We start from the raw sequence: 13003 nt of genomic DNA on the forward strand, positions 1-13003 counted from the left end.
TTCTTCATCTTAGGAGATCATTGATCACGTTTTGGGGGCTGGCCATTCGGCCATGCCTGAACCCTTTACTTATATATTTTCAACAGTGGAGTTTCTGCACACCATAGATTAAGGGTGTCGAGCTCTGCTGTACCTCAAGTATTAATGCAATTCTATTTTCTTTTATTCAAATCTCTCTTATTCTTATTCCAAGATATTCATTCGTACCCAAGAACATGATGAATGTGATGATAAGTAACCCTCATTATCATTCTCACTCATGAACGCACGTGATTGACAACCACTTCCGTTCTACATGCAACAGAGCTTGAATGTGTATCTCTTAGATTCCCCAACAGAATCTTCGTGGTATAAGTTAGATAGATGGCGGCATTCATGAGGATCCGGAAAGTCTAAACCTTGTCTGTGGTATTCCGAGTAGGACTCTATGATTGAATGACTGTGACGAGCTTCAAACTCCTGAAGGCTGGGCGTGATGACAAGCGCAAAAGAATCAATGGATTCTATTCCAACCTGATTGAGAACCGACAGATGATTAGCCGTGCTGTGACAGAGCATAGGAACGTTTTCACTGAGAGGATGGGATGTAGCCATTGACAACGGTGATGCCCTACATACTGCTTGCCATGGAAAAGAGTAAGAAGGATTGAGTTAAAGCAGTGGGAAAGCAGGCGTTCTTGAGCCATACAGCATCTCCATATGCTTATCTGAAATTCCCACCAATGAATCTGCATAAGTATTCTATCCCTTTTAGTATTTCATCTTTTTATTGTTTATTTGAATCTAATTAAGTATCATGTTTAAATCCGCCTGACTGAGATTTGCAAGGTGACCATAGCTTGCTTCATACCAACAATCTCTGTGGATTCGACCCTTACTCACGTAAGGTTTATTACTTGGACGACCCAGTACACTTGCTGGTTAGTTGAACGGAGTTGTGAATTGAACCAGAGACACAATAGTTTTTGTGTACATACCAAAGAGCCAATATTGTTGATCACAATTTCGTCCACCATGGGTTTTCCGTTTATCCTGGAAGCACGATGATGTATTGTAACTTAAGGAGGATGTCTGATGGCCTGAGATGAAAGGTGATGTAGCTACAGTGGCATCTAAGTGTTTGACATGTCAGAAGGCAAAGATAAAGCATCAGAAGCCGTCAGGAATGATATAGCCTCTTGAGATTCCTCAGTGGAAGTGGACTATGATGCGGTTTGGGTGATCGTGGTTCGCTTAACCAAATCCGCTCATTTTCTGCCTATCCAACTGAACTATTCTATGGATGAGTTGGCGAGAGAGAACTTCGACACGATAGGATGACAGTGAACGAGGTGCCTTGGCAACTTGTTGGATTAGCAACGTTGAAAGTAGGATGCTTCGTGGGGAATATATGTATATATATATCCCATCGCGTGATCGGATTTTCGAGGGCAAAAATCTTTTTAAGGAGGGGAGGATGTAAGAACCCGCGTTTTCACGTAAAATCGTTTTCATAAATAATTTTAGTGTCCGGAATAGATCCAAAATTTAGAAGTTTTAATTTGAAAATATAAATGAGAAATTTGATTTCAGTGAATTTTTCTGAGTTGGAAAATGTATTTCTTTAAAAAAAATTTTATAAAAATGCGTACTGGCGCTTAAGTTGGCAGTACCGACTTTAGTCTGTCCATTACCGCGTATTTTGGAAAATAATATTTTGAAAGTGATTTATTATTTTGAAAGAACAAATATAATTTTGGAATTGAAAACTGGGCACTAATCTTAAAGGTTTAGCCCAAAGTGGGCCAAACGGACCAAAAATGCTAACGGGTTGGACTAGGCCCAAATCGAACCCAAGACCCAACATATATAAGCTCATTTAATGAGCTTTGAGCTCATTTTCTAGCCGTAAGAGAGAGGAGAGGCACAGTTTTGAGAGGAGAGGAAGAAGAGAGAGTGCTCTTTTCACCTCCACCTTCCAGAAGCCATAACTTTTGATCCGGAGCTCCAATTGATGAGCCGTTTGCGACCACAGAAGCTCTCGTTGAGCTCTACCTTTCTGTCTAAAGAAATCTGATAAGATATCTCTCTACACATCCCAGTTTCCAGCCCTAGATTCTGCACATTTCTATGTATGATTTTTGAGTAGATTTTGTGTTTTTGGTTGTTTAGGTGATCTCTAGTAGCGGGTAAATGTTGGATTTTACTCCTAATCTTGTTGGATAAGGTAAGGTTCCACTAAACCCTTGTGTTTAGTTGTTTTGTGTATCTTAGGTTTTGATTTTTGGTGATATATGTGTTGTTAGTTTGAGCCTTGGTGTTTGTTGGAGTTGGTTGAGGCTTTGCTTTATGTAATATGTAATGTTCATGGACACTTAGGCTAGTTGACCCTAAGATAGGATTGAATGTTATTGGTGTATGAATGATTATATATGAAATGGTGCTAATTGTTGGTTGTATTGGATTAGTGTGGTTGATGATGATTGTTGGAGATTATTGGTATTGATAAGTATTCATGGTGATTAATTATATTGGTTAATAATGAGGATTATTAGAATGTAAGGTAATGAGTTAATGTAAAATGTTGTGGTGATTTGGAATGAAGGATATTGATGATTATGATGTGTGATGATATATGTTGTTGGTGATTATTAGTATTTAATGATTACAAAGGTTGATGAAGAATATTGATGTTGTTGGTGTTAATTATAAATTGTGATGTTGGTTGATGTTGAGTGTGGTAATATGAATGTGGATAATGGTTGATAATGTTGAGGTTAAGTGATGAGGATTTGAAGTAGTTGTTGATGTTTGATGTTGGTTAAAGATTATTTATGATGGTTTTGGATGTTGATGAGTAAGGAATTTGATGGTATTGAGTAGTGTAATTGGAATTATGGATGGTTGAGTTGTAAAAGGAAAGGCATAGGCTTTTATGTTGTTTTGGTAATGTTTGGGTTGTGGTTGGTTTGGTTTTGAATTGTGAGTTTTGGAAAAATTGGAGTTTTGAGGCCTTTGGTAAAAATATATTTTTAGTGAACTTTGTCTGATCATAACTTTTGCCTCGGTTTTCAAAATCTGATGAAACTTGTCTAGAATTAAAGATATTTGAAAACTCTTTAAATCGATATAAAGTTTGTAAAAATTGGAATTTTATAGAGGAAGTTATGATCATTCAAAATTGGTGTTAAAATATGAAATTCTACAAAGTTGCAGAATTTCAAGATTTTCTAATATGTGCGAACGCACAGCCTTGTGCGCACGCACAACCCTGCAAAAATTCTATTCTGTGCGGACGCACAGACCTGTGCGTATGCACAGGCAGGGAAAAGGGCTCTGATAGCAGCGCTAGCATAGGTTGTGCGCGTGCAAATTCAATGAAGAATTACGACCTGTGCGGATGCATAGCCCTGTGCGCACGCACAAGTCGGGAAGGGTAGTTTGTTGGGGGTGCTCGCACAGCTTGTGCGAGTGAACAGACTTTATGAATTTTAGTACTTGTGCGTACGCACACCCCTGTGCGGACACACACACCCTGTTTCACAAATTTAAACTTTGTTTTCAACTATTTCACCTTCCCAACAAGGTTGTAAGCTTCTATAACACAATTTTAAGGCTTTTGAACCAAATTTTGAGTATGGGAATATGGAAAATAAGATAAGGGCTTAGTTGATGTTTATTATGAAAAGTTAGCAAATGGAGGTCTAGGTTTCTAGTGTATTGGGGAATGAGTTTGGTTGAGAGAGAAGGAAGAGTAGTGAACTTGGCGAGTACTGATAGCGAATTGAGAAATTGATAAGCTAAGGAGTTTGGAAAGAAACTTATGACTGGATGGTGGTTGCGATGAGTATGAGTAGAAGAGTCTTTAGAGGAGTGGCCTATAAGATTGAAAATGTAATTATAATATACATTGCTATCCATCGTAGGGGCTGTGGTAGTATCCCGCCTATGTTCGGATGTGAAGCTTGAAGCTGAACTTCTCACTCATACTGATTGCTCCAGAGGAAGGTGGTAGGGCACGCTCCCTCGGAATATTTCCCTCTGAAAGAAGAAGGTGGTAGGATACGCTCCCTCTGAATTTTCCTCCTGAGCATGGGTTTCTCTCTGATTTCAAGGTGGTAGGGCACTAACCCACGGAATCATGCTACAACCAGAGGATGGTGGTAGGGCACGCTCCCTCGGAATATTTCCCTCTAAAAGGAGAAGGTGGTAGGGCACTCTCCCTCAGAATTTTCCTCCTTATGCAGAATAGAGAAACTAATTCGGGAGTTGTCGACCGGATTTGCTGTTGGGTTTGGCACAATAACCGACATGTGATATCACAGCCAATAGAGCAGACATTCATCATGTGCATCTTTTATCTGCTTGCTTGCTTTACTTACTTGAGTTTGCCTAATTGTATAACATGCTTACTTGCTTCTTGAATTACTTGCTGTATATGAATATTATCTGTGTTTTACTTGCCTGCACTTATTGTGATTGTCTGATGCTGAGGAGGTTAGGTAGACGGTGGCGATGGGATCGCACGGAGGGTAGGTTGGTGAGGGCTGTGGGATACAGTGGTATGACTAGTTTAGTTAGAATTCCCCTAAGATTAGATAACCCTGTTTTATGGTTTATGTTCTTTTATTTATTTTTTTCTAAGCTTGAATATCCGTTTGTGATGTGAAGTTCTAGGATTGCCTTTGGCGTCCCGGAGCCTTACATCTTACATCATTGGGCACTATTACCATACTGAGAACCTCCAGTTCTCATTCCATACTTTGTTGTTACTTTTCAGATGTAGGTCACAATCCACCTCGGTGAGTTATTTGGTTGGTGACAGAAGCGGAGGATCCGGATACCCTTTGGAGTCTTTTTGGTTTGTTTTGTATTTGTCTCTCGCTTTTGTATTTTTGTTTTGGCCTAGAGGCCTGTATTTGAGAGAGAACAAATCTTGTATAAGCCATTTTAAACTTCAGTTTCCTCTTGTCTTTATGTTTATATGTGTGTGTGTGTGTGTGTGTGTGTGTGTGAGCCTTATGACTGTCGTAACCTCTGATTAACCTTTACTTTACGGCTAGAGGTAAAGTTTAGGGTAATTGGGGTGTTACAGCTAACATCTTTTCAATAAACCTTAATTCATGAAGACCTCCCAACTACTATAGCAAATGATTAATATGTCTTATTTGGTCTAATACCAACTTCATCATTATTCTCACTTGTGCGGCGTACATACATGCTTAACTACCTATGTTATTTAAGCATCTGTGCTTGATTCGGACAATATAGATATAAATGAGTCAAAACAACTTTTGAAATAATCCAAACACCAATCTCATTCACTATATATACATAAATTCTTATAGAACAATTTACTCCAATTGAGGAGTTTGTCTTTTGAGTAGGCGATATATTAGGTTTTCATTTTTTCTCTTTATTACATGTTATCAGTTGATTCTTAATTTGATTTTCTTTCCTATTTGAGTTTTTTATTTTGGTAGAAAAATCCGCAAGTTTTGAATAATCTTTGTAGAATTTTTTAACTTCTTCAAGTGTGTTGAAAGTCATCCTAACTTTTAGCACAAACTGTTTATCGACATCACATAAAAACTGCAAAAGCATAGAAAATTAATAGGCATGACACCACATTAAACTAAGCAAAATACCAAAATATTGATATTCGTAATCAAGGAATTTCATTAGTTCATGGTTAAATGAAAATCACATAAAAATAAAAAATATAATAACTAAGACCATTTAGCATCGAATGTATAGTCTAAGAACTAACAATACCAACCCTAGAATTATAATGTGTTATTTAAATTCAGATTTTGGTGAATATGCTAACACACAAAAGTCTACATTTGGCTACTTATTCTTATTTGGAGAAGCTGCCATATCATGAAAAAGCTCTAAGCAAAGTATTGTGGCAACATCTTCCATGGAGGTAGAACTTGTAGCATGTTTTGAAGCTACAAATCAAGTTTTATGGCTGCGAAATTTTATTTCAGGATTTGGCATTGTTGATTCAATTGCTAGGCTATTGAAAATTTATTGTGATAACTCTGCAATAGTATTTTTCTCTAAAAATGACAGATACTCTAAAAGTGTCAAACATATAAAAATAAAGTATTTTGCCATTAAGGAGAAAGTTCGGAAACAAAAAGTGTCCATAAAACATATTAGAACAGAACTTATAATTACTAATCCATTAATTAAAGGATTGTAATAAAAAATATTTAAAGAATATGTACATAGAATGAGTCTTGATTCTTTTGAATGATCTTAACACTCTGAGCTCATTATGTTTATTTATATATTTTCTAAACATTAATAGTTCGTTATTTTTAATTAAAGTAATATTATTTTATTATAATAATCTATAAATTTTATTGGACCGATATAAAATTTTATCTGTTATTTATGTAGTTTGTGTAGTAAAATGCTAGTGATTATAGTAAATGAAAGAAAATGCATTTCATATTTAATTACATGACTGCTATAACTTACATAAAGTATTTTACTATATTAAAGTAATTATGTAACATGTGAAAATGTGAATACACTTAGACTAAATAGGAGAATGTTAAAAGTTTATTATAATATAAATTTTAATTGTGATCTATTATAATTATTCATAAATTATTAATGACTTAATTCCATCCATAAATGTTAATATTTGATAAATGCATTAAATTAAAACTAATGATATATATATAAATAGTTCTCTCTCTATCCATATGTCACAACATTTGGAGTTTCTATTTTACTAACAAAATACTAGAAAAACTCCCGTGTAATGAACGTTTGAAAGAAGAAAAAAAAAAAGAAAAATCAATCTTAAAATTTTACTTTGTCACAATAAAATTCATTATGACAACTAAAATCTGAATTGATACTTTCGCTTAAATTAATTCTTATAAAAAGCACTTGTAATACTAATTTTTTTAAGCAAAATGACTTTTGAATGTGTAATAAATAGAAAATTATGACAACAAAAAAATTAGTTTCAAATTTATGGTACCAGTAGCTAGCAACTTTATAATTTTATTTTTAAAACATTAAACACAACTTCAATAATCTCGTACTTGAAAATATATGGCCCCACTTAGTTATTTTTCTAGTTCGGCCCCTCGTGCTAACGTCTTGTGTTGGTTAGTATTTATTCTACTTAATCTTTCATGATTTTCTCCACTAAGTATTATATATTGATTGATTATTCTTAAAAAAAAAAAGAAAAGGAAAAAAAATAGAGAGCGCGAGAGGGAGAGAAATAAATAAATAAATAAAAGAAGGTCAAGTCATTGATCAACCAAGAGCAATGTTTTACTTTTCTAATTCATGGTGACATACTGAGTGATGAAATCAACGCCAATGCTGACACACACAATGTTCCATATTCCTCGTGTGAAACTTGGTAACCAAGGCTTTGAGGTATTACACTCTATATTCTAATTCAATCTACTGAGTTATTATTATTTATTAGATGCTCTCAAAGTAAAATAAAAAAATTTATTCTTTTCAATCAATTTATGTCATATAAACTAAAGTGATTTTGTTATAAATATCCGTTAATCATTTGTCATTTAATTGATACATCAATACAAAAGTGATAATTTACACCGAAAATACCTTTTTCTAATCTAGTGGGGCTTATATTCAAATTAAAGTATATCTTGAAAGTGAAACTTCTAATAATAATAAATTAATAATTTTATTGGTATTGTGGATCAAGCATTATGTATCTTGTACAAATTAATATAAGGATTTGCAGTCAAAGATAACTGTTGGTCCAATGTAGTTTTGTCTTTTTAAATATTTTAACTTGGATATTATGAAACATTTATATATTAATTTATGATTCAATTATTTACTCTCAAATATATTAAGGTTTCAAAGTTGGGATTTGGATGTGCGAACCTTACTAGAGCCTACGCTGCTGGTGTTTCTGAAGAGGAAGGCATTTCTATTATTAAGCATGCTTTTCATAAGGGAATCACCTTCTTTGATACTTCTGATATTTATGGACTCAATGCTAATGAAATTTTGGTCGGAAAGGTAAATTACCCCTTCTTCATAAATTTATTTGGGTTTCGCTTGCAATTACAATTTTTAAGGATATAAATTTGTTTCTTTCTAGAAAAAAATTATGCATTCGGCATCATTGAGATTATTATATATATATAGGCTCTTATACTTTTTTAATAAAAGAAACTTGGATATTTAGCTATATTTGGCATGTATTTTTATTTCTTATTTTTATTTTTTAATATTTTTTGTTTTTATCCCTTTTTATTATAAAATTTTAAAACAGAAAACAATAAAAATAAAACAAAAAATAAAAACATATACCAAATACATACATACCTTTTCTATGTTGTATTGCACTAATTGCACATGGAGTTTCTATTGCCACATTAAATTAAAAGAAGTTATCCAAAGTTATTTTTAACCCTTCAAGCTCTTCACTCATTAAAATAGAACAATAATAACGAAATTCTCCTTGGATTATAACAATAACAACGAAATTCTCCTGAAATCGATAATTAACCTAGTTAAATTATTAGGTTATTAATTTAATCGATGAATCACAAGTTTAATTATTAATTCAGTAATAATTGAATAAATATATAAAATTATAATATATTAAAATTAAATAATAAATAAATATAATATTTATTATTAAATATTTGAGTAATAAAAATAATATATCACATTCCTCAAATCTAATAATATTTAAATAAAATCACTTTTTATAAATTATATATAGATAACAATATAATGAATTTAAAATTTGTCAATGTAGTAAGTATCTTTCACTTAAATTAAAAGATTATAAATTCAATTTTTAAAATTAATAAAACATATTATATGCAATAAAAAATATTTTCGAAAATATAAGTTATTCCAATATATATAACAAGAGCCACGCACGCTATATATGAACTACAGAACTACAATTTGGACAGAGCTTTTGAAATATATAAAATTATTATATAATGAAAAGAGACAGTGGCTTGGTGGAAAAGGCGGAGTGCTTAAATAATTTCCAGAACAACAATTAATGTGCGTGATCCACCAACTACTTTGTGTCATCCACCAGCACCGCTGGTGTACAGTGGACATGCACGGTTCTTGCACTTGAACGGCACCGGATTTGTGCGAACCGTCCAATTTTAAGTGAGGTTGACCGCTGTTGACCGGATTAATACCGTGTCCAATTTGCAAAATAAACTAAACTGACTTGATTATTGATTTTTTGGTCGAATCGGACGGTTTAGTGTGGTTGGGAGAATAGATACTTCTTTGCATGATCCACCAACACTACTAGTGTACAGTTGAGTATAATGTCCGGTTCTTGCGCCTGAACCATATCAAGTTTGTGCGAACCGTTTGGTCAGTCTAGTCTGATTGTGACTACAATACTTTGTCTTTTGACTCTGTTATGGAGAGTAATTTTGCTATTTTAATTGAAAAAAGCAAAATGTAAAAGAATAAAAGAAACATTAGAACACGTGATATGAGAGGTACATGTATAAAGATTTATTAATTACACGCTAGTATAAAAAAATCTAAATATTTTAGTATAAAAATATATAGTGTAATGTTTATTCAAAGAACTACAAACTAAAAGTATGCTATGCGATCGAGTAGTGGCGGACTGGCGGTGAGCCATTGACTGCTACTGTTTTACAGAATGGAGGTGAGGTGAGATGAGCTCTCAGCTCTACGGTGTGCCATTTGAGAGTGAGAGTGAGAGAGAGCTTCGTTTTCTTTTTTTTTTTTTTTTTTTTTGCCAACATGGGTTTTTCAAATTCGCTGATTCATGAGCTTTTGTAAAGACAGGTTGAGTCAAACTAATTTTCATTTTTTTTAATTGATCCAATATCCAATTTGGACTGGTCGTGAAGTGGGATCGCCTGTTTTCGTCCCGACCGTTCAGGTCGTCCGGTTTTTTAAACTATAGTGTAAAATTTAAGAATCTATGACTGGAACTTACCCAAAGAACTTTTACGTTTTTTTATCGCTCTTGTTAGCAAAGTTTTTATTAATTAAAAATTGATTGTTTCTGTAGCTTTTCTTATGTATAATAATGAAATTTTTTTTTCAGGCTTTAAAGCAACTCCCTAGAAAAAAGATCCAGATAGCTACAAAGTTTGGTGTTGAAAAGTTAGATATGAATACTTTTGATATGAAGATCAATGGTACACCAAGCTATGTACGCTCATGTTGCGAAGCTAGTTTGAAACGTCTTGGAGTTGAATACATTGATCTCTATTATCAGCATAGAGTGGACACAACAGTCCCTATAGAAGACACAGTTAAGAACTTCTTTTAATAGCTTTACAAATTAAATGAATTGGAACATAGGACACATTATTCTATACTTGTTAAATCTTTTTAATACCTTTTTTTTCTTTTGTGTTTTATAATATCTTTACTTTTAAAATTTGTTAAAATTATATATTATGAAATAGAAAAGGATAACATTCCAAAACTTTTGACTTATTTTATCTTATTAGGTACATTATTAATAACTAGTTTGTTGTATTACAATAGATGGGTGAACTTAAGAAATTGGTGAAAGAGGAAAAAATTAAATACATTGGATTATCTGAAGCTAGCTCGGATACAATAAAGAGGGCACATGCAGTTCATCCGATTACTGCTGTACAAATGGAATGGTCACTTTGGACTCGTGATATTGAAGAAGAGATAATTCCTCTTTGCAGGTTAATTTTAGTTACTTAATTTCATAGAAGTAGGCAGGTATGAGACTTTTATGACTTGTTATAATTTAAAATAGAGGGGGAAAACATGGACCTGTTGTTTCTGAATGTGTATTTCATTTATTTGTGATGATGTGAGATTGAGTTTTTCTAATATTTTTATTTTTTCAGAGAGCTTGGTATTGGAATTGTACCATACAGTCCTCTTGGTCGTGGCTTTTTTGGTGGCAAAGGAGTTGTGGAAAACCTTCCAGCTGATAGTGTTTTGGTATGTATATTTATGAAACAAATTAATTAAAGTTTCATCTGATCCTTATCTTTTTACTCCATAACTAGTTTGGCTTTTTGAAAAATTTTAAACTTATTTAATTTTGTGCTTTGTTTATAATTATGAATTTAATCTATCTTTTGCATCGCCAATGTGACTAGTAGTTATGGTAACTTAATATGATACTCAATTTAGTTTTTTCAAGAGATAAAATTAAGATATCTACATCTATAAAATTTATTTTATTAAACGATCAAATTAAGACTAAATTGAGACTAAATTTATTTAGTAAACTAGCTGTTAAACTGCTATAGTAGTAATTATCTAAACACTTAAGTATTTTGCTAAAAGAATTAGTAACAAAAATTTTAATTTAATTCATCCTTATATATTCAGAGATCAAATTAGAATATTTTTATACTCAAAACCAAAGATTAGTAGTAAAAATTCATAGATCAAATTCAACACTTATTCTAATAATTTTGCTATTATAGACCAAAAGGAATAATTATTTAGTTGTCCAATAGATGGTTACTTAGCTTTTTTATTTACTAGCATGCTCATCCTCGCTACCAAGCACAGAACTTGGAGAAGAACAAGAAAATATATGAGCGAATAGAAAGCCTTGCTAAGAAGCACCAATGCAGCCCTGTCCAATTGGCATTAGCGTGGATTCTCCAACAAGGCAATGATGTTGCGCCTATCCCTGGTCAGTAACATAACAAAATATTATTATACATCTCTTTTTAATTTTCTTCATTTACAAGTATATATATATAAGATGTAATATCAAATTTGGTTTTTGAAAATTCTAAGCACTCATTCAAATAGTCTTTGATTTTTTAAAATGAGGAAATTGATTTTTGAATTTTATAAATTATATTCATCTTTAATTTAACTACTGTTAATATATAATTGATTTAGAACGTTATTATGTTAGTGTGGCATCCGCAACGGAAGATAACATGATTAAAATTTTAATATGATCAAATATATATCTTAAATTCGTTAATTAGGTTCATTTTAGTGTCTACACCAATATAAAATTAATTAATTAAAATAAGTTTAATTAATTAATTTAAGACACCTATTTAATTATACTGAAATCTTAACTATGTGTCCTTACCATGAGAGATGCTACACTGATATTTTAACGCTTCATATCCGTGTTAACGGCACTTAAATTAAAGACAAACGAGATTCATAATTTATAAATTTAGAAACCAATTTGGTCCTTTCTAAAAGTCAAAGATTATTTAATAGACGTTAAAATTTTAAGTACAAACTAGACATTGCCTAATATATAAATGTATAAAAAATATTATATATAATATTATTAGTTACTTGCTGAAATTTGTGTTCACCTTTACAGGAACAACCAAGATTAAGAATTTGGATCAAAACGTTAGTGCCTTAGCAGTGAAACTTGAAGAAAGGGTCTTAAAAGAAATTTCCGATGCAGTTCCAATTGGAGATGTAGCAGGTACTCATCACTTTAATGAAGCTTATGGAAAAGTTACATGGAAGTTTTCTAACACTCCACCAAAAGATTCAAGTACCTCTGCTTAAAGCACTCTATAATTGAACAATAGTGCACAAGTTTATCTCTTGAAGACAATTCTGTGGAAGCATATATGCAGCATACTTTATAATAATACATTATGAGATACTTGTGAACTTGTATGAATAGTGTCATAGTGATATGGTTTGGTTCTTGGCTAGGTTGATTATTGTTTGTTTTGTTTTAAAAATAAAATGAGTCAAGGTTTACAAGTTATGTCCTATTTTAGTCTATGAGATTCGCGAATTTTGTTGATGATTTAGTTCTCAATATCTCAATTAATCTAATTTAGTCTATCAAATTCAAAAAAATACATTACATTAGTCTCATGCTCATTTTTCGTCACCGAAATAGTAACGTTGTGAATGACGTGACTTGCTCCTTGCCAAAGGCTAGCTAAGTTGGCGAATAAGTGGAATGACACCAATTTTATCATTTTCCCCTTTTATAACCTAAACCAGTAACTGTCATCATTTTCTTTTT

The 13003-nt window shown here is 32.3% G+C and overlaps 1 protein-coding gene across 1 annotated transcript; it reads left to right on the top strand.

Moving 5' to 3' along the window:
- Positions 1–7354: 7354 nt before the first annotated feature.
- On the top strand, positions 7355–12732 carry LOC107465782 (probable aldo-keto reductase 1; the record flags this gene model as incomplete). The annotated part of the gene is given in 7 exon segments (XM_016084759.3): positions 7355–7395; positions 7852–8019; positions 10073–10282; positions 10522–10694; positions 10863–10959; positions 11515–11668; positions 12332–12732. Coding segments are annotated over 7 exon segments (1040 nt in total), but the record flags the coding sequence as incomplete, so codon positions are not given.
- Positions 12733–13003: the final 271 nt, after the last annotated feature.

The sequence above is a fragment of the Arachis duranensis genome, chromosome 9 (assembly GCF_000817695.3).
Source record: "Arachis duranensis cultivar V14167 chromosome 9, aradu.V14167.gnm2.J7QH, whole genome shotgun sequence".
Taxonomy (NCBI): Eukaryota; Viridiplantae; Streptophyta; class Magnoliopsida; order Fabales; family Fabaceae; genus Arachis; species Arachis duranensis.